Source organism: Tupaia chinensis, unplaced genomic scaffold (genome assembly GCF_000334495.1).
Source record: "Tupaia chinensis unplaced genomic scaffold, TupChi_1.0 Scaffold146687_1, whole genome shotgun sequence".
Taxonomy (NCBI): domain Eukaryota; kingdom Metazoa; phylum Chordata; class Mammalia; order Scandentia; family Tupaiidae; genus Tupaia; species Tupaia belangeri.
In genome coordinates, this window is record NW_006206544.1 from 4,245,111 (window position 1) to 4,268,154 (window position 23,044).

General features: G+C 38.8%; 1 protein-coding gene across 1 annotated transcript in view; it reads left to right on the plus strand.

Annotated features, from left to right (window-relative positions):
* Positions 1–1,272: 1,272 nt before the first annotated feature.
* The window catches only part of PALMD (palmdelphin), a 66,111-nt gene continuing 44,339 nt past the window's right edge, over positions 1,273–23,044 (plus strand). The window contains exon 1 of the mRNA XM_006169019.3: positions 1,273–1,809. Coding sequence (XP_006169081.1) covers positions 1,765–1,809 — 45 coding nt within the window. The 5' untranslated portion in view covers positions 1,273–1,764. The remainder of the gene's footprint in view (positions 1,810–23,044) is intronic.

Genomic DNA, 23,044 nt, shown 5'->3' on the forward strand with positions numbered 1-23,044 from the left:
TCCCTACACTTCCTAATATGAGCAAGGATAATCACTTTCAAGATTTCAAACTATGAAATTGGTGAGTTTCACTGTATCATGACTCACTTGGGGTGCAGTCTCTGTGAACAGGGAACTACAAATAATAATACAGGGAAATTTTGTTTCACTAGGGTGAATAATTTTCTCCAGGGTCCCATAGGGCTCTGCCTGAGGGTTTTATACCCAGCTGAAAGTGTTCTAGAAAATGAAAGAGGAAGCTGGAGGTGCAACTCTTTATCATAAAGACCAATTTAACCTTCAGCCTATGCCTCCTCTTGCTCTGTGCCCGTGGTCAACCTTCATACACGGCTGGTATAAAGTCAGACATCTCAGGTCCCATTCCTAGCTTCGCTACTTATTAGTTGTATGGCAAATTACTTCTCTGGATCTGTTTCCTCATTTTTAAAATAAGGGAAACAGTACCTATCTCTTAGCATCTTGTAAGATAAGTAGGATGTAACACAGTTGCCTACAGAGCACTCAACAAATATTTGCTATCATTACTAATATCAAAAAGTCAAAGGAAATAAAACCATATGTTCAATGTTTAGACTGTCCTTTTAACCTCTTAGATGCACGTTGATATGAAGGTGTTTGATAATATCCAAACGCATAATAATGATGTAGATGTTTAATTAAGGTTTATGACATCAAAATTTAATTAAAGAATTGGTAGGGGAAAGAAAACAAAGTCTACCATAAAGCTTCCCAGGCTCTGCTCTGACCTAGAAGCTTCACTGGACTTGACTGCCTTTTTTAAAAGGGCGAGGGCATATCCACACAGTGCCGGGCTACAGGAGTTACAGAATGTCTCATCACACTTTCAAAGGCTTACAACGTTCTCTTGCGTAACTGGGAAGGTCAAAAGAGGCACCTTCCTGAAAGCTGAGAGTGTCATTTCTGAACAAGGTCCAAGAAAGAACATTCCATAGAAATCCAAGTCCAGCAACGACAGAAAGTGGTTTAAACCACACTATGCACTCTTAGGGGGCAACTTCTTAATATAGTCACATTAACATCTTTGATTTCTCCATGACCTAAAGATTCCAACGTTTGCCACAAACTGCTAAAGCCAGGGAGGCGGGAGGGAAAACAACCTCATGCAAATTTACCACCCTATGAAATTCCAAAGGAACTATAGGATTTTCTGTTATTTTCTAGAGCCAATCAGAGGAAGAAAGCAAATATGTGACTTGGCACTTCTGCCCAGTCAAGGTGAGGCTCTCTTTATAAGCTTTGGAGTGAAAGTGCAGCTAAAAACTAAGTTTGTACAGACACAGACCCACACATGAAGGGATGGCTGTGTGTCACTAGAGCAGAGACTGATTAAATACTGGGAGCATAGGCTCCCTGTGCCACTCCTAGAAAATAATGAATTGGGTAGGGAACAGTTAATAAGAAAATGTGCCTTGCTAACTGTGCACATTACAACAAAGAGCTGGCAGCTCCTGAAGGAAAAGGGCTTGTGCCGCTGCCGTTCAAACTTGTCAGTCAACTCGTGCCAGCAGCCTCAGCGTCTGCCTCCCCAGCACACCCTCATTACATGTGTCTGTCTGGCCTGATCTGTGCATCTGCTCAGAGACGCTCCTGACAAGTCGGGGATTTCTCCTTTTCTCCACTGGTGCAAAGAACGGATTTCTCCCTGCTTCTCTTCTGTCACCCCAGCTCCTCTCCCCAAGAAGGCTTCTTGATTTATGGTAGCTTCGGACTTCCTTCACCGTCTGCCTGTCCTTGACTTCTAGAATGGAAGAAGCGGAGCTGGTGAAAGGAAGACTGCAGGCCATCACAGTAAGTCTGCATACAGTTATAACTCATTAAGGTGGCTGCTCACAGGAACGGCAGACCCGTTTGCTCGCTGCCCCTGTTGCTGAAGGGGTAAGTGGGAAAACAGAACTCTCACCCTCCACCGGGGCAGTGTCTCTGCTTCTCCCTTAACCCTGTGACCCTCTGAAACTCTTGGGCTTCAGCACCTGAGAGCAGGGCAAATGCTCTAGATTTTCTCAGAAAGTACTTACATTTTAAACAGCAACCAAATGCATTTAAAGCTGTTTGATTAACTCTTAATCATCTTCTGTCTACCCTAAACATGTTTTTCCTTCAATTTCTATTTGACAGACATTAGATCAAAAGAGAGATCCTTACTCAGAAACTTTTAAAGGAATAGTGCACCCGAAGTTACTTTTGTAAAACGGGGGGGAGAGAAAAAGAAATCAGAAAAGCAACCTGAAACTTTTTAATCATCGTGTGGTAGTATATTCCAGAAAGCCTAACAGATTTAAAATGAATTTTGGTAAATTTAAGCTAAACAAGCAAAACGTAGGTAAAAGCATGTATCATATTAATTCTAACCTATCAGTTTCCAGCAGTCACAAACTAAGATCCTAATGAAGGAATGCAATGCATGCAATGGATTTGGAAAATATTTTGTTAATACCGGGAAGGAAAATAGTGCATTTTTTTAAATGTTTTCTCTGAGAAAGAATCAAAGCAAGAAATAAATTATTTATATTAACAGATCCAAATTATTTTTTCAATGTTCTAAAACTATGCATTTAGCTATAACCTGGAAATCTGTGGCAGAATTATTTATCATTAGCTACAACTTTTGATAATGTTCTTTTTTTATTTAGAAACTAACATTTCAACTTCTCAGCATATTTTGCCTCTGGAATTAGTTGTCAAGAAGACCTAAGTTCTTTTTAAAATGGATGCTAAATTAGGGTGGGTAGGAAGATTTTTTTCTTTGCTCTTCAAATTCTCATACCACTTCTGATCATGCTAATCCCAATTTAAGATTTTTATTAAATGGATACAATGTCTCAGTGTCATCTAGAAAATATTCAGTGAGTTGAAATGTTTTCTGAGCCAATGGTAAGGAACCAGAGGTCTATCGATGGGACTGGAACTTCGTAAGACAATGCTCTTTTAAATATCTAACGTCTAATTATGACATTTTCTTTTTCTCCGTAAACCTCAGTCTGGGTTGTTGTCTGTTTTGTTTTGTTCTTTTTGTTGTTAGACTCAGTCACCATTTCAGCTGTCCCGCTTAAGGCACAGGAACTGGGCCCTGCTCTGTTGTTCTTGGCATGGGCCTTCTACATTACAGCTGTTGTCTAAAGGTTACTTGATCAAACTGTGTGACTTGTGTGGGCACAAGCTCTGCTTTTCTAATGTTTCTGTCTCCTAATTAACTAAATGAAATACGCAAGGAGGCCCTTGTTCCACACTTTCCTTTGTGAATCGAGGCACACCCTTGCTTAAGCCCTTACTCTGCCCAGCGCACCCGTCTAACTCTTACCGAAGCAGCACTTGTTCGAGAGAGAGAGCTGTGTGCAGTTATCCAGGAAGACTGGGAATTTTTACAGAGGGTTCCAAATGCAAATAGAGTTAGAACACGAGTTGCAATGCTTTAAAGCAGTCGAGAAAGTAGATCGGTTCCTGCGTATACGGACATATGCTTTCCTGATTTCTTTTTTTAATTTGTAAGGCCTACATTTTAGATTATTTCATTAGATTAAATACATACAATTGAAAAAAAAAAAAAAAAATACTAAGAGCCCCAAATAAGATCACAGAGTAATTCTAACTTGGAAGTACTATACTTGTAGAAAGGTTATAGGGGGGAATATTGGCGGGGAAAAAAATTATGGGAACAAATATCCACTAGCTTACACTCACCAGGCTAAATCCAGTCACATTTGTCACCACCTAGGGGAAAAAATGGAGCAGTGGTGTGTCCATGGAAACCACACACCCACTCTCTGCTCTTGCTCACCTTGGGAAATGCCAACTTTCTCCACCCCTGCCTTACTCAGTAAGCCACTCAGCTCTGCACCTTTGCCCCAGGAGAATGAAAACATAGCATCGAGAGAGTTTGCAACGGTTATTTTATTTTCGGAAGTACTTAAAAATTTTCCAAATCTCAAACTCAGAGAGAAACTTTTCATTTTTAATCGGTCCTCTTATTTCTTTCTACTAAAATAATTTCTCTATTTACTTCAAGGACAATTATCAGAAGGTAATTGCCCAATTGCACTGCAACTCACAAATGTCATTCACTCTGGAAAAAAGAAAAACGTTTACGCACTAAGATCGATTTGATTTTTATATTCAAATTTACTTCTCTAATTCCTAGCTGAGAAATGAAATTATCTTTACCATTGTAATTATTTCACCTGGTTTCAAGAGTCCAAAAGCCATTATTTCCATGGCAAGGAACTAAACAAGTAAATGTATATGCCTATAACGTGATAGAACCCAGTGCCAGTCTTGGGTTTCTCTAAACACACACACACACACACACACATGCACACACGCACACACGCACACACACATTAAGGCAATGGAATACACTGACGCAGTCAAATTAAACTAAATTACTGTGGTAGTGCCATTTATTTCATGTATCAATAAACTGAATTTTAGATGAGTTAAAAGTCCTCTCAAAGACTTAAAGAGAATAAAGGCAAAATTACTAAAGTACAGAGAAACAATTATTTTTTTAAAAAGGTACTTTTGTTTGGCTATACCAAATGTAGATTCTATTTCATACAATTACCTTTGTGTGCCCCTTTATTAATTCACCCACGTGCCAACTCTTCCCTTACTAATCAAGGTCAAAGTAAACCTTAATTGTCAAAGTAACCCTTAGCCAAAGAGTGCAGTTTTCAACTCTAATTCAAAACAAGGTTGCTTCAAAATTATTAAAAATTACATTTCATCACTAAAAAAGTCCCTGAGGCCTTTTCCAAGTTAGTACATATTTCAAAAAATAGTTGATTTTGTCATTTGAAGCTCACTTTGAACACTACCAGAACCGATGGTGCCTGTGTCTCCAGCACTCTGCAGAAGAGTGAGGCACAGGGTTGAATGTGTCCCTGACAGCGTCATCTCTACAGAGCTCCGCTCTGTAAGTGGACATGGCCCACACTGAAGGACCGTAGAAAGGTCCAGGTGGATTCGTCTCTAAAACAGCGTGATCCCTTGAGGATCCTAACACTCTTAACATTCTCCCCCATAAGGAACACATTGTTTTATCTCTTCTCGTACCATGATGTTGCAAAATATGAGGGGCCTTCAACAAGTGAAAAATGAAATTGAAATATGAGTTTATTTCGATGCAAAAAAAATGTTGAAATCCATGCATAGTTTTTTCATGACACACATTTTCCCTGTGTATTATGCACTTTCTATTTTAATGCCAAAGGGTGTACACATGCATCAGAGACAGAGAGAGAAAATACCACCCAATGAGGCCTGGTCACACTACGCTCCCTTTTCTACTAATTCTCCTTCCCATCAGGATCCCAGACACATGTGTACCTGAAGTGTTTTTCAAGCTGACAGGGCCTACTTGAGACTCACACCCTGGCCGACTTTGTGCGATCTAGCTTCTAGCTTCCCCTGTATGGCATCTAACCACAGTGGTACCAGGTTGGCCCATCCATGAACTTCTTTTTCTAAGAATTATTTATTTAATTTTATTTATTATTATTTATTTTGACCATAGAAAGACAGAGAGAGAAAGGGAAAGTGAGGTCCAGGATATGAATCACAGTCACCCATGTGGGAATCCAGCACCTTAACCACCACACCACCTGCCAGCCCCCATCCATGAACTTTTTGAGGCCCTCTGATACTGTTACTATATAGAGACACTTAAACTAGAAAAGTCCTAGATCTTAAATCACCTAGAGATCATAGACTCACAAAATCAGTACTATTTGAGAGTTAGCTCACAAGAATTCTGAAGACTAAAATCAGTTTTTAGAAAACCAACCTAGATGAGAAAAAAAAGTATTAAGAATACTGATTCTTTTTATCTCCTCCAGGCTTACCTACTAACCATTAAGAATATGTGCCATCAACTCATTCTCTCATGCTTTCATTCAGTCAGTGGTAATTGGACATCTCTTAGGTCATCAGGAAAGTCATGACTTATTTTTCTGTTTTTCTATGCAAAAATGCATCATGACTTTCCTGATGACCCAATAGTATGTGCCAAGCCTTATGCATCTAAATGAAAATAAGTAAAATAAGGGGAAATGAGAGGGATGAGGATAAGTGGGCTGCAATTTCAAAAAACATGGTCAGGGTGGGCTTCCCAGTGACATTTAAGCATAGACGTGAAGGAGGTGAGCTCTGTCAAAACTTAGGCAGTGATAATCACGAGCACAAGCATCTGCCCAAGACTGCCTGCATTTGGAAAGAAGCTATATACAGTTCTGACACTGGCATTCGAGCAACAGAGCCAGATTTGTCAGGCAGAGAGGCTCATCTCACACACACACACACACACACACACACACACAAAGTTCTTACATTTCCCCAGATTCACTCTTTACTTTTTTACGCTGCCACAGAATATTTTGATTCATGAATATATGAATTAATGAGGTAAGTAGTTTTTTATGTAAAACAGAAATATCTTCTATACAAGGGCCGGCAGGTGGTATGGTGGTTAAGGGAACTGGACTCCCACATGGCCGACCATGGTTCAAGTCCTGGACCTGGAGGCTGGCTTTCTCCTCTCTCTCTCTCTCTCTCTCTCTCTCTCTCTATCCCCCCACCGCCCTCCCTCTCTGGTCAAATTAAAAATAAATACATAAAGTTAAATTTTTAAAACAAGAAAATATCTCCCCAGTACCAGCCCCAATATTAAAACAACATAAACAAGAACACAATTCTAATTATTTTTATTCCCTTTCACTGGGTGCTCCACCTTATTTTGCTCTCTTTTTGCAAATTCTGCAATCTCCTAACTTAATAAAACAATTATTGATCTCCCCCAAGAAAGCAGGACTTTCTTTTTGTTCCATTTTTTAAAATTTCATTTTCTTTTATACATTCAGTCACATTATTTAGCTTACAAAGTGAATATTCCACCAGGTGAGCATTTCTCCCTAGTCCAGTTGATAAAACTATAAAATATGTTCAACAGATAATACCACATTTCTTTGTCCCATTAATGATTTGCCTCCCTATTTTTCTTCTACATCTCCTTCCTCAGCCCCTACTCTTTCACACACACCATATCTGGTATGCACATCCATAAACCATGTTTCTATATCCTTTAGTCAATCAGTTTCAGTCATAGAGTATGGACACTCAGTATATAGTAAGTGGGGACATACGATGCCTCTCCTTCATAGACTGGCTTGCTTCACTCAGCCGTAAATCTTCCATATTTTTCCCCTTTCTGTCAAAAGCCAGGGTTTTGTTGTTTTTTTAATGGCTGAATAGTATTCCATAGAGTATATGTGCCACAGTTTTTCTATCCACTCATCTGTTCGTGGGACTTTCTATGTACTTTGTACACAATGAAAATGGATTGGGGCTAGCAGGTAGCACACTGGTTACGGCACTGGATTCCCACACAGTATATTGTTGTTTGAGTCCCAGACCCAGCACCTTAAAATTCATGCCGGGCATATGTACGTGCATGCCCAAAATCCTGAGAGGAAAATGGAAGAGAAGGGATTATGACATGGCCATCCCTTCTGGGGATAAGAAGGGGGGTAGGAGGGGGGTAGAAGGAGGATGTGATTCTTGCTTTCTGTCTCTCTGTCTCTCTCTATCTCCCCAGCATTTACACGCTCCCGATAGCAAAAATCTCTCTTAAAAAAAAATTCCTGGAGAAGGATTTGTGACATGGCCATTCCCCCAATGGGTTATTTCTCACTTGCCCACTCACTGTCTGTCTCTGTCTCTCCAGCGAGCACATGTGCCCTATGGCAAAAAAAAAAAAAGAAAAAAAGGAAAAATCAAAGAAAGAAAATAAAATAGGGAGAATCTTGTTCAAAAAGTATTCCAAATTTCAAGGTGGTGACATCAAAGTGTTAAACTAAGTGTTGGACCCTGCTGAGCATGATGCTCTGTGTGACTTCACAGATCACATGAGCAAAAATCCAGCTCTACTTTTATATTCCAGTTTGGCCATCTGCATTTTTCCCCTCTTCATTCTACCAGCTAATGGGGAAGTGCAACAAGAGCAAGCTAGCCTGAATCTTGACCAAAGGTTTACCTTAACGTGTGTTCCTATCGCTGTATTATGTGGACTTCTAAGGACCTTAAAAGTACTAATGGCTAGAAGACTGCATAATGCACCATCATTAACCAAGGTGCCTCATGGTTAAGACATAGTTAGTGGTGGGACCAGCAGTTGGCATAATGGCTATGTCGCTGGACTCCCACGTAGACTATGGTTCAAGTCTCAGACCCGGTGGCTTAAACTCACGCCAGGTACGTGTGCATGCATGCCCAAGATCCCGAGAAGAGAATGGAGGAGAAGGGATTGTGGTGTGGCCATCCCCCCTGGGGGGTGATTTCTCGCTTTCTGTCTCTCTCTATCTTTCTGGCGAGCACACACGCCCTATAGCAAAAATAAATAAATAAATAAATCTCTCAAGACATAGTTACTGGAGCAAATTCCAATTTGTCGTGAGCATCTAAAGACATCCACGTGAAGATGGTACATGAAAATGAAAATGTCACAATAACCAAATAAAGAAGCCGTGTGCCCGAATATCCAAACAATAAAGCTTCTGCATAATTTTACACGGTGCTCTACCAAGATTGCATGTTTCTTCCAGAAAGGAAAAAGTTTCCTCAAACAAATGTGCTATGCCACATTTCTTTGCCAAACATAATACCCCACCCATAAAGGAGACCATGTGATGAGGTACAATAATTTTGATAGCTCATTAAGGAAACTGCTCTCTGATAACAGGGCAAGGTTTTTCCAGTGTGCTACAGAATGATAATGCAGCGATTCTCAATCCTCTAGTGACAAGGTCCCCATGAACTTTCTGAACACTACTGGCAGGTCAAAAGGAAAAGCTGGTTTTTAGAAATCTGTGATTAAAGCAAATTAGAACCTAAGCATCTAAGTCTAACTAGACTCAAAATTTACTCAGCATAGGTCAGTGCTAAAAGTGAAACAAAACTTTCATTTTTCAACCTCTAGCGTCATACTACCTAGCCTCTCTTAAAATAAGAATATTTTAATTTATTTAAATTGTAGTTATGCCATTTTGGGAAAAGATTCTATGACAAAAAAATGTTTTTAATTAGAGAAAGAGAAGAGAAATGAGAAATCATCCTCCAAGGGGAATAGCTTTATCAGAATCCCTTCTCCTCCATTCTCCTCCCGGAATTTTGGGCACCCACACATGTACCCAGCATGCTTTTCAATGCATAGGGTCCAGGACTCAAACTGTGAAGTCAGCCATGAGATCCAGCATCTTAACCACCATGCCACTTGTTAGCCTGATTCTGTGAAAATTCACTGCCTTAAAAATTTCCCTCACTCAGAACCTTGTGGGATGTATATGTTCCTAAAACGTCATCAAGGCATAGATTAAGCATTGCTAACCTGTAACTTTCTGAGTGCCAACATAATGTCACAGAAGGAAAACCCCACAGCTGATCTCATATGATGGTCACAGTCAAAATGCTGCAATTAAAGTTATATAAAATTACCATCCAGCTATATGTATAAGATATATATGAAATATAAATAAATAAATATTTGGTTCCCTTCCCCCAAGGTATCTCATTTTATGTGTGTGTGTGTGTGTGTGTGTGTATATATATATATAATATCAGAAATCCAAAACACTTCTGGCCCCAAGCATTTCAAATAAGGGATTCTCAACCCATAGTTTATTTATTGGTTTGGTTTGGTTTGGTTTGGTTTTTAATTGTCAGAGTGCAGGAGTGCTCAACAGAAAGAGACAGAGGGACAGAGAGGGAGAGACACACAAAGAGAGGGAAAAGGGGAAAACATCTTTCAATGGGGCATGATCTCACCAAAATCTCTTCTGCACCACTTCGTCTGTTGGGATTTGGGGCATGCATGCACACACATCTTTTTCAAGTTGCCAAAGCCAAGATTTGAATCATGATTGTCCATGAGGAATCTGGCTCCCTTAACCACTACGCTACAGGGCTGATCCTTAACCTGTAGTCTGAGTAGAATGTGTACTTACAGGTTTTTACATAGAACCCCAGAAACTGATTCAGTCAAGCCATTTAAAACATAAACTAGGTTATTCTCTTTTAAAAAAGTTATTTAGAGTTAAAAAGAGAGAGAGAGAAGAAAAAAAAAAGGCCACATTTACAATCTCAAACAGCCCTACAAGTCTTTTGAAAAGAAGTTACTATCCTCATTTTATGAGTGGAAAAATCTAAGGTCAAGATAAATTAAGGGATTAGTTCAATGGTGAGACTTGAACCCATTCTGCTGTTTGTCCTGTTCACTGACCACAACATCACAATACGTTTTTATAAACATCAAAGTCAAGGTCCTCAGCCCTGCCCAGAATTTCCTCAGGTTTCTGTTGTTCACTCTGATGAATAGATTCCGCAGTGAAGCAAAAGGAAGAACCTATGGAGGTCTGCTTCACTTAACCACGGTTTCTAACCCCAACAGTCCTCCCCTCCTAGCAGTCTCCTTCCACGTTTCCCCGGCTGCCAGGGGTAGCAGTGAGCAAGAAAAGAATGTAGTACATTTTAGAAGCATTTGTTACTGTTCTCTAGGGTTGGTGTAGGATCAAAGTCACTTTTCAGGGCATCCACTATTCTAAACCTTTTTTTCACCTCCTCCTTATCCCACTTCTGTAGCACAGACTTCCTTCCACCCAGGACTTTTTAAGGCAAAGATGGCCTTAAAATTTTCATATTTCCCCCAACAACGTGTTCAATGCTAGCTGGAGGGGGAAAAAAATCCTGGATGAGTAAATAAATGAATGAATGAACGAACACAATTAAGCAGAGAAGAGGGGAAAGCTAATGATTATCTGGCCTGCTAACAGATTTTTTTTTTTCCACTGAAGATCCAGCCAAATTTATTATCACCCTTTGATTATTCACAGACTTGTTTGTGTGTGCTGTTTATCTTTGTTTTGTTTTGTTTTGTCACTATCCATTAGAACAAACAAGAAAGGATACAAAAGGAATAAAATAGAAAAACAAGAGATCTCTTCTCATTCGTTGTAAGATTGAGAAAGACAACAAAATTTACTCAGTAAAACAAGCTTTAAAAACACATTCTTCCTAGTGATAGCCTTGCACAATTTTTATAGCTAATATAAGAATTGGGGTATTTCTTTTTTCTATATAATTATTCAACTTTATTTACTTACTTTAGTTTGACCACAGAGGAGAGACACAGAGAGAGAAAGAGAAAGTGAGAAAGCAAGTTGCCGGGTCCAGGACTTGAACTGCAGATGAGCATGTGGGAGTCCAATGCCCTTAACCATTACACCACCTGCTGGCCCCAGAATTGGGGTATTTCAAAGCTGGATGCAGAAATAACCATAGGACCAGGACAGAACTTAGAGGGTTCTTTGTTCACATTTCCACCCTCTCTACACCATGCTGAAGAGGTGCTCACCTACCCTCTCCTTGAGCATTCTAAGATCGAGTGGATCAATACCCTACTTCATTTGAGAAAACGCTCTGAACTGAGTTCTGATATAACGTAGCAGAACCTGCTTGCCTTTAACTTTTACCCTATACAGCTCTGTTTTCTGGATTTTCATTCCTCATATCACAAGCTCATGTTAGACACTCTCCAAAACAGTGTTACTGTTAAAAGCTGGTGCTGAGAAGTGAGAGAATATAGAGCCCTTTGGTGCTATAATGCCCCTTATTTGAGTAATAGTATTGCTACTGGCTTATTGGGAAACAATAAGATATGGCATAAAAAGCATTGCACCCAGAGTTATAAAAAATTAGGTGCAACAAGTTCTACCACTGGACCACGCATAAGACATAAAAAGTTAATAAACTCAGTTTTGATATCTCTAAAGTTAAGAATAAGAATTAATTTGAAACTTCAGTAATACAGTTAGCTACATGATGGCTATATGAAGATCAATAGCTTTCTGAAAAGCCCTAATTAGTCAGAAAATATTACGTGAAAGTATCCCATTTCTAATACCTACAAATGTTTAAAAGTTAGAATCTAAAAATACTCCTAGCAAGGAAATATATCAGATTTATATGAGGAAATATTTATGCTTTTATACCTACCAAGGAAATATGCAGGACTTAAACAGCAAAATGTTATTCGATAACATAATGTTTGTGACTGAAAGTATTTCTTTCATTCATCCATTTCTGAGTGAATGTGCAGTTTGAAAACAGGAAAGTTGGGACCAGCAGAAAGTGTAATGGTTACATCACTGGACTCTCACATAGTTGAGTGAGGTTTAAGTCCTGAACCCACAGCTTCAAACTCATGGCAGGTGCATGTGTGTGCATGCCCAAAATCCTGAGAGGAGAATGGAGGAGAAGGGGTTGCAGCATGTCCACCCCCCTCCTGGGAGGGGTGATTTCTTACTTTCTGTCTCTGCCTCCCTTTTTCTCTGTGGCGAGCACACGTGACTTATAGCAAAAATCTCTCTAAGAAAACAGAAAATTTATCATAGACTTTCAAATTTATTTTAAGTTTAATTAAAGTCCAATCAAAATCTCTAAGGAGACCTTTTTATTCGCTCCTGACAAAAGCATGAAACTGCAAAAACAAGACAATGTGACAATCAGTTTAACAACACTCAAAATTATTTTATCCTTTTACTTAAAATTTTATTAAAAGAAACTTAAAGAAAAATGAGAGATAGGTCCAGCCAGTGGTATAGTAGCTAAGCCAGCTGGATTTCATATGGCCAAGTCTGGGGTTTGAGTCCTGGACTCGATGTCATCAAAAACATGCCAGGCACATATGTGTGCATGACTAAAATCCCCAGTGGAGAATAGAAGAGAAGGGATTGCAGTATGGCCATTCCCCTGGGAGGGGGGAGGTGATCTTGCTCTCTCATTAGCACACGCACTCTGCAGCAAATGTTTTTAAAAAGAGAGAGAGAAATTCACACAAAGATGAACATCCTAAGATGTTCATAACATAATAATTTATTACACTACAAAAGTGGAAAGAAACTTAATGCCCAGAAATACAATTTAGCTTAATAAATATGGTGTATATGTATGTGTGTGTGTGTGTGTGTGTGTGTGTGAGAGAGAGAGAGAGAGAGAGAGAGAGAGAATATGTAGCCATTAGAAATAATTTAAAAGATGGGCCAGTCAGGTGGCATGTTGGTTAAGGCTCTAGATCCCACATGGCCAACTACACGATTCGAGTCCTGGGCCCAGCAGCTTGAAAAATATGCCAGGTTCTTCTGCATGCATGCCCCAAATCCTGAGAGAAGAGAGGAGAAGGGATTGTGGCGTGGCCACCTCCCCTAGAGGGTGATTTCTCACTTTCTGTCTCTTCCTCTTTGTGTGTGTCTCTCTCTGGTAAGTGCATGTGCCCTATAGCAAACTAAACTTATGGGAAAAAAAGAAATAATTTAGAGGACTATCAATATAGTACATCATTAAGACTATCAATATAGTAAAACATTGTGTGCATGATATATTAAAGAAAATAACTCATATTACTAAATATGTAAAGAAAATTCCAATTTTACATGAACTATATTATCCAGATATAAATCATATATAATAATATGACTCTCTGATTATCCTTTCTGAAGATTATAATCATAACTAAGAGTAACTTTTTCACCTTCATCAGAAGGTACAGATTGTTGTTTGCTTGGGTGTTTTTTGTTTTTTATTTAGTGGGGAAGAGTAGGAATTGCTTTCTGTCCATCTCTCCAGTGAGCATATGCACCCGACAGCAAAAATCTCTTTAAAAAAAGATAATTTATCTCATTGACATGTGATCTACACCATGTAGTATTGGTACCAAAATCAATAATTGGGGACATTATACAGACAATCTGGAACTAGACCCTAGTATGCATAAAAAAAAATTGGTAAATGATAAAAGTTACATCTGAAATCAACAGGAAATGATTCTTCGATAGGAGTTCAGATTAAAAAGTTTAAAATTTGGAAAAACAATGAGATCCTTATCATCTACCATAACTCCAAATAAATTTAACTGGTTTCAAAAGTTATATATTTGTATAATCTTTAGAAAACTGGAAGAAAATGTGCATAAATAATTGCTATATCTCAAATGATAAAAGGTATTTAGAACATTAAGACAACAGGAAAAAATCTTTCAGTACTTCTAAATAAAATTTAAAGACAAACAACAAAATATATTTACCTCGGATATAGCAAACAAAAGGTTACCATCCCTAATCTGTACGAAAGCTCTTACAAATTCATCAGTAAATAATAAATAGGCTTCACAGAAAAATTAGTCAACAAATAGGCCAATAAAAAAAATTGTTTGAAGTAGCCAAGAAAATTATGAATATTTGACCACACAATTCTCAGAAATCTCATTAAAATATCATTGAGAGAATTCAGTAGGTTGTGTGGGGTGATTCAGATGCTGGAGTCCTACATGGCTGGTCATGGTTCAAGTCCTGGACCTGGTGGCTTGAAAATCACACTGGTTGCATGTGTTTGTGCCCAAAATCCTGAAGGGGGAATGGAGAAGAGATTGTGACATGGCCATTCCCCCTGGGGGTGTTGATTTCACACTTTCTGTCTCTCTGTCTCTTTCTGTCTCTCTGGCAAGCGCACACACCCTTTTTTGAGTCCTGGACTCGATGTCATCAAAAACATGCCAGGCACATATGTGTGCATGACTAAAATCCCCAGTGGAGAATAGAAGAGAAGGGATTGCAGTATGGCCATTCCCCTGGGAGGGGGGAGGTGATCTTGCTCTCTCATTAGCACACGCACTCTGCAGCAAATGTTTTTAAAAAGAGAGAGAGAAATTCACACAAAGATGAACATCCTAAGATGTTCATAACATAATAATTTATTACACTACAAAAGTGGAAAGAAACTTAATGCCCAGAAATACAATTTAGCTTAATAAATATGGTGTATATGTATGTGTGTGTGTGTGTGTGTGTGTGTGTGAGAGAGAGAGAGAGAGAGAGAGAGAGAGAATATGTAGCCATTAGAAATAATTTAAAAGATGGGCCAGTCAGGTGGCATGTTGGTTAAGGCTCTAGATCCCACATGGCCAACTACACGATTCGAGTCCTGGGCCCAGCAGCTTGAAAAATATGCCAGGTTCTTCTGCATGCATGCCCCAAATCCTGAGAGAAGAGAGGAGAAGGGATTGTGGCGTGGCCACCTCCCCTAGAGGGTGATTTCTCACTTTCTGTCTCTTCCTCTTTGTGTGTGTCTCTCTCTGGTAAGTGCATGTGCCCTATAGCAAACTAAACTTATGGGAAAAAAAGAAATAATTTAGAGGACTATCAATATAGTACATCATTAAGACTATCAATATAGTAAAACATTGTGTGCATGATATATTAAAGAAAATAACTCATATTACTAAATATGTAAAGAAAATTCCAATTTTACATGAACTATATTATCCAGATATAAATCATATATAATAATATGACTCTCTGATTATCCTTTCTGAAGATTATAATCATAACTAAGAGTAACTTTTTCACCTTCATCAGAAGGTACAGATTGTTGTTTGCTTGGGTGTTTTTTGTTTTTTATTTAGTGGGGAAGAGTAGGAATTGCTTTCTGTCCATCTCTCCAGTGAGCATATGCACCCGACAGCAAAAATCTCTTTAAAAAAAGATAATTTATCTCATTGACATGTGATCTACACCATGTAGTATTGGTACCAAAATCAATAATTGGGGACATTATACAGACAATCTGGAACTAGACCCTAGTATGCATAAAAAAAAATTGGTAAATGATAAAAGTTACATCTGAAATCAACAGGAAATGATTCTTCGATAGGAGTTCAGATTAAAAAGTTTAAAATTTGGAAAAACAATGAGATCCTTATCATCTACCATAACTCCAAATAAATTTAACTGGTTTCAAAAGTTATATATTTGTATAATCTTTAGAAAACTGGAAGAAAATGTGCATAAATAATTGCTATATCTCAAATGATAAAAGGTATTTAGAACATTAAGACAACAGGAAAAAATCTTTCAGTACTTCTAAATAAAATTTAAAGACAAACAACAAAATATATTTACCTCGGATATAGCAAACAAAAGGTTACCATCCCTAATCTGTACGAAAGCTCTTACAAATTCATCAGTAAATAATAAATAGGCTTCACAGAAAAATTAGTCAACAAATAGGCCAATAAAAAAAATTGTTTGAAGTAGCCAAGAAAATTATGAATATTTGACCACACAATTCTCAGAAATCTCATTAAAATATCATTGAGAGAATTCAGTAGGTTGTGTGGGGTGATTCAGATGCTGGAGTCCTACATGGCTGGTCATGGTTCAAGTCCTGGACCTGGTGGCTTGAAAATCACACTGGTTGCATGTGTTTGTGCCCAAAATCCTGAAGGGGGAATGGAGAAGAGATTGTGACATGGCCATTCCCCCTGGGGGTGTTGATTTCACACTTTCTGTCTCTCTGTCTCTTTCTGTCTCTCTGGCAAGCGCACACACCCTTTGGCAAAAATCTCTCAAAAATAATAATAATAAAATAATTGAGATATAATATTCTGTTCAAATTCCTAAGGTATTTTCTAGTTATGACATTCATGAAAAACACTGTGGTCACAAAGAGTTTGTGTGTGGGTGTGGGCGGGTATGTGAGAGAGAGATGCTGAGAACAAAAAGATAAAGGTATTGAAAGTGCTGAGATATGTACTATAATATTCAAATAGCAGAGACAAAATAGAAGTACCTCACCCCTATTTTCCTTCCATAATTTTGATTAAGGAAAATAATCTTGATCCTGAAAACAATAGAACAAATATACTTAGAGGACATTGAGGTTCAAGAGGGAATAAAGGGGTTGACAGATGGTGTGGTGGTTAAAGACTCTGGATTCCTCCATGGCCAACCATGGTTCAAGTCCTGAACCTAGCAGCTTGTTTTCTTGCTTTCCCTTTCTCTCTCTCTCTCTCTGGTCAAATTAAAGAAATAATAATAACAAATAAAATTAAATAAGTGAAGAATATTTTTTTAAAAGAGGAATAGAACACTGAAGAGAGTGAAGTGATGGACACCAGAGGAAATAAATTTAAAACAACTCTCATTAAAGTATTTTAGTGGGACCAGCAGTCATCATAATGGCTATGTCACTGGACTCCCATGTAGTCGACCACGGTTCAAGTCCCGGACCTGGTGGCTTAAACTCATATAGGACGCGTGTGCGTGCATGCCCAAGATCCTGAGAGGAGAATGGAGGAGAAGGGATTGTGGCGTGGCCATCCCCCCTGGGGGGTGATTTCTCACTTTCTGTTTCTCTTTTTTTGGGGAGCACACCCCCCCCATAGCAAAAAAAAAAAAAAAAAAACTCTCAAAAAAAAAAGTGTTTTTAGCAATCACTATCAAGTAATCAAGTATTTTTAAAACATCCATACCATTAGACTCTGTAACTAACTCCTAGGAGCCTATTTTTTAAAAATAATCAGAGGGAACCAGCAGTTAGCGTAATGGCTATGTTGCTGGACTCCCAAGTAGTCGACCGCGGTTCACGTCCTGGACCCGGTGACTTAAAACTCACGCCGGGCGCGTGTGCGTGCGTGCCCAAGATCCCGAGAGGAGAATGGAGGAGAAGGGATTGCGGCATGGCCATCCCCCCTGGGGGGTGATTTCTCACTTTCTGTCTCTATGTCTCTCTCTGTCTGTCTGGCGAGCGCACGCGCCCTATAGCAAAAACTGCTCCAAAAAATAAATAAATAAATAAAATAATCAGAGAAGTGTTCCAAATTTGCATATTAGAAATTTCATCACATAATGACTTATAAGAGCAAAAGTTTCAAAGCAACCCAAAAGGCCAAAAGGGGGAAATGATTAAACAAATTATGATATTGTGAATAAAATGAATATTTTAACATTTAATAGAATTTAATTACATGGAGAATACTTATAATATTAAATGCAAAAGATGGAACACAAAACTATGAGTATGGCTTCCTGTTTGGTGCATGTGTATTTGTGTCAGCATGTATACGTGTAGTTTGAATGTATTAAATAAAGATTGGAATAAAACACACCAAATTGTTTACAGAAGTTATTCTTAAAGTAGTGGGAGTCTGGGAAATTTTTATGTTTTTCTTTAAAGTTGTCTGGATTTCCCAAGTACTCTAAAATTAGCATACCTTATAAAGTTTAATAATTTATACTTATTAATAATAAAAATGTTATTAATTAGGGTCCATTGTCTCTATTAGCCATGACATTTTGATATTTTTATTTGATCACCTCTTATTTCATTGGTTTCCAAATCTGGCTGATCATTATTAAAGTCACCAGAATCAATTTTTTTTTTTAGAGGTTTTTACTATAGGGCGCGTGCGCTCGCCAGAAAGACAGAGTGAGACAGAGAGATAGAAAGTGAAAAATCACACACACACCCCGGGGGGGATGGTCACACCGCAATCCCTTCTCCTCCATTCTCCTCTCAGGATCTTGGGCACGCATGCACACACGCCCAGCATGAGTTTAAGCCACTGGGTCTGGGATGCAAACCGTGGTTGACTACATGGGAGTCCAGTGACATAGGCATTATGCTAACTGCTGGTCCCACCAGAAGCAATTTTTAACACAAAATTTCCACTCCCACTTCATCCTTGAAATTCAGGTTCAGGAAGTTACCTCAATATGTTTAGTTTGTTTTGGAATTTAGTTTTAGTTTCTATTAGTTTTCTTGTAGGGCATTGGTTTAAAAAATGTTATCGTCACCTTTTTGTTCACATTTCCACAAATTTCAAAAGAGTAAATAAAGAAATTTTGTCAAAAGCCATATTGAAAATAAAGTATATTGTATTCCTATGATCTAGGCATCTTCATTCATCACTTTCTTCATCTACATGATGGAAATAAATATGGCCCCTACCTTTAACAGATTTGGGGAAGATTATAAGTCAATACATGTATAAGCTTTAAGTAGCTCCTAACATATAAAAAGTTCTCAATAAATGTAAGCCATTATTCTGCCATCATATTCAACATAGCAGCTCTTGAAATAATTAAGCAACAAAAATTAAAATGAGTTTTAAATGTTTTTAATTATTGAACACTACTTGCTGGACCTTCTCTAAATCTGACATTCCTTGTCTAAATACAACTCATTCTATAACTTTGCTAGGAATTAATGAATAAACTCACCAATCTTAAAGTATTCATAAATCACTTTTTTCCCTTTTCAAAAAACTAGGGGGCCAGCCACATAACACAATAGCTAAGCTCTGTGCATTGATTGGGAGCTAGATTCCAGATGATCAACCAAGATTCAAATCCCATGCTGTTGGTTTGGAAAACAAGCCTAGTGCCCATCTGCATGGCCAAAATACTGAAGGGATGGGTAAATGGAGAAAAAAGGATTGTGACATGACCATATTCCCCTTGGGGGGAGGGGTGTTTCTCCTCTCTCTCTCTCTCTTTCTCTCTCTCCACCCGCCTCTTAAGTGCACACATCTTACAGGAGGTGGGGGGATGAGACTTTTGCCACTTTCAATTTTCTAATATCTTTTCACTTTATCAAAGATTCTAAGGAAATCACTTAATATTTTTCTGCTATGTCTGTAAAGTTTTCCATTCTTTGAAATGAGACCCATCAGAGACTAAAGACTAAGACTACTAAAAGTAGCTCTGTCTTGGTGCTCAGCTTCCTCTTAGACTCCAATTTCCTTTCAAGCATATTTGTTCTGCCTTTCGGGATCAAGATTATTCTCCTTAATCAAAAATATGAAGCAAAATAGGAGTGGAGTTGTTCTATTCTCTATCATTTTAATATTACCCTATGTATCTCAGCAGTTTTATTACCATTAACTTTTTGCTCTCAGCCTATTGAGCGAGCACACACACACACACACTCTCTCTCACACACACACACCTGTTTCCTCACTGTTTTTCATGTGTTTGACACACAAAATCTTCACATCACTCTAGATTTTCACCTTATGTACACAATAACGAATAGGTCCCACCCACTTGTCTTCATTCTTGATTACATGTGCTCATTGGAAATTAGTAATACTGAATTGTTTAGTTTTGTTTATAGAAGTTCTTGTCTTCTTACCTGAGACCATTTTTAATTGTGTATCCATGGTTCCAGTTGTAAACTGCCTATGATCTGTCCTCCCTCTTAAAATGTTTGCATTGGGACCAGCAGTTAGCATAATGGCTATGTCACTGGATTCCGACGTAGTGGACCATGGTTAGAGTCCCAGACCGGTGGCTTAAACTCAACGCCGGGCACGTGTGCATGTGTGCCCAAGATCCCAAGAGGAGAATGGAGGAGAAGGGATTGTGGCGTGGCCATCTCCCCTGGGAGGTGATTTCTCACTTTCTGTCTCTCTGTCTCTCTCTGTCTGTCTGGCGAGTGCTCGCGCCCTATAGCAAAAACCTCTCCAAAAAAAAAAAAAAAGAAAAGTTTGCATCTTTTTCAAGAGTATCTTCTAAGACTTCAAGAATTTTTTCAAGAATTGTTTAAATCCACTTTCATTAAATTCTAGTGAACTTCTCGCTATCCCCAGGATTCTTTTCCCGTGACATTGCATTAGCACCTCCAAGCAGCTCATTGTTGGCAGTACTGAAATGCAAATAAACAGCTTTTACTAGTCTTCTTTTCTAACCCTAAGCAAAGAAACAAACAGCAAAGCTAGTCAGGAAATTATGTGATAGTTGACCTCTGAGGTGGCACAGTGGTAACATGCTGTTCAAGCAATGCTGGATTCATATGGCAGATTCTGAATTCTGTTCCCCTGTGGACCTTAAATGCCAGATGCACACACGCAGCCCTGGCTAGCCAGGAAGGTTGCAGGGTGGACATCACGAGGTGAGACCCTGTTGAAGGCACGTCTCTTTGTATCTCAGTCTCATTAAAGAAAGAGCAAGAAAGAAAGAAGGAAGGAAGGAAGGAAGGAGGAAAGTTAGAGCAGAAAGAGAGAGAAAGAAAGAGAGGAAGGAAGAAAAAGAAAGACGATACTCATCTTCCAGCAGAATGAATCTGGAAACTTTTGTCCTCATTGCTCTAACTTTCCTCTTCCAAACTTTTCACTTAGTTTAGGAAAACACTACTCTCCTGGTCAGGTGATATCCTAGTATAATGGTAGGATAGCTTCTTGGCCTCTTTTTTCTTTATTTTTTTAAACCTAAATGTCCACAGCCATGCTTTTCCTTTCTTTTGGAGAGTAAAATGAGAAGTAACAAAGAGCCCAGAACTGGGAATTAGATCTGCTTAGTAGTCTCAGCTTTGCTACTTAAAAATACCTTATTAAAAGTCACTCAAGGTTTCAAACTCTTACATGTAAAATGAAATTGTTGGTCCATATGATCACTAAAGTTCTTACGACTTACAATATCATGATGCCGTGTTTGTTCTTCTTGCTCCTCATAATCTGTTCACGTGAAATAACACGTCCTTCCGCTGTTCCTTTCACCAAGTTCTATACACGTAAAAGCTGACTAACCCCAAAGTAAACTTCCATGTGGCTTCCGTTCCTCCCATCTCTCTCTCTCTCTCTCTCTCTATCTCTCTCTCTATCTCTCTCTCTCTCTTTTAAAGAGAGATTTTTGGTATAGGCTATGTGTGTTCACTGGGAGACAGAAAGCGAGAAACCAACCCACAGGGCAGATGGCCATGCCTCGATCCCTTCTCCTCCATTCTCCTCTTGGTATTTTGAGCACACATGCTTAAATGCTGGTGCTTCCTGAAGGATCTTTTCTAAGCCTTCCATTTCTTTTCATTAAAATGTCTCCTATCATATTCTCATCTATCTCTTCCAAAACTCTCAAATCTTTAACTCTACTTCTGACTCCTTATCTCCCCCTTCCACATCCCAACTGCTTACCGGATCATTTTAGTCATTTCAACAATACCACAAACTTGGTGCAAAACCATCTTTCCTCCCAAACTCTTTCCTCCTCTGCCTTCATTTCCTAGTTCTTCTAATCATTCTCCTCCCCTGTCAGTTACCTGAGCATAAAAGCCAAGCATTCCATTTCACCTCTTCCTCTCCTTCATTAATATGTTATTAGTGGCCAAGTCTGCCCATTTGAATTCCTTGCTACTCCTGATAGCCACACCCGCTGCTCTTTCTTGTTTAAACCCTCCTGGCCTGATGTATGAGTTACTGCAGTAGTTCAATTGATTATACCTTGTAAGTTTTCCCCCTTCGATGCCTCCTACACTAAATGAGGCTGCATTAAACTTTCAAACACATTCACTCTGTTTTCTCCCCCTGAAAACCGCACATTACTCCTTCTCTCAGTGCATAAGTAAATTTGCAACCCCTGTTGGGTCATTCAGTATTCGCCATTGGGGATCTATCCTTACTCTGTTATTCTTTTTTCATTTCCCACTGCTCCCTGTATAGCAACTTAGATTCCAGACTTGCTGTTTCAAATAATATCCCACTCTCTTAGTTCCAGACCTGTGCTCACATTGAGCCCTTGGCCTGAGCGCCCCTTCTCCCCACTCCCCAGCCCTCCAGCAACTTCCCAAATACTCTGCTCAGATGCTATTCCAATGCTCTCCCAACTACATCAGCTAGAAGCAAGCCCTCCCTGTCTTCTCTCAACCCTCACAGTACCTTATTATGCCTTAGTAATAATATGTGTCACTTTCTTTCTTAGGCTATATTTACTTGCACAAATGATTTTCTTTCTTTATGAGAATGTATGCTCCCTGGGGAAAGCATCTATTTCTAAAGCATTTTTAAACAATGCCCAACCTCTAATATCACCTTGAATATAGCATGTTTCCATAAGCGCCTAAGTATTAGATAAAGTATTCATTAAATAGCTTGGGATTAGCCCTGCCTTCTTGAGAGAACCAGGCATATTAGAATATTAGCTAATTATTGGGACCATGGCCTACCATGGTTCAAGTCCTGGACCCAGCAGCTTGAAAATCACATCACCAGGTATATGTACATGCATGCCCATTTGAGAAAGGAATCAACTACTGTTTTTGTTGGCAAGAGAGCTAGATAGACAACTTCTATTTCGTTCTGCCATATTGACACAAAAGAATTACCATGTTATTTTTCATGAATGTTTATAGATAACTATGAAATTTGAGAAAAGGA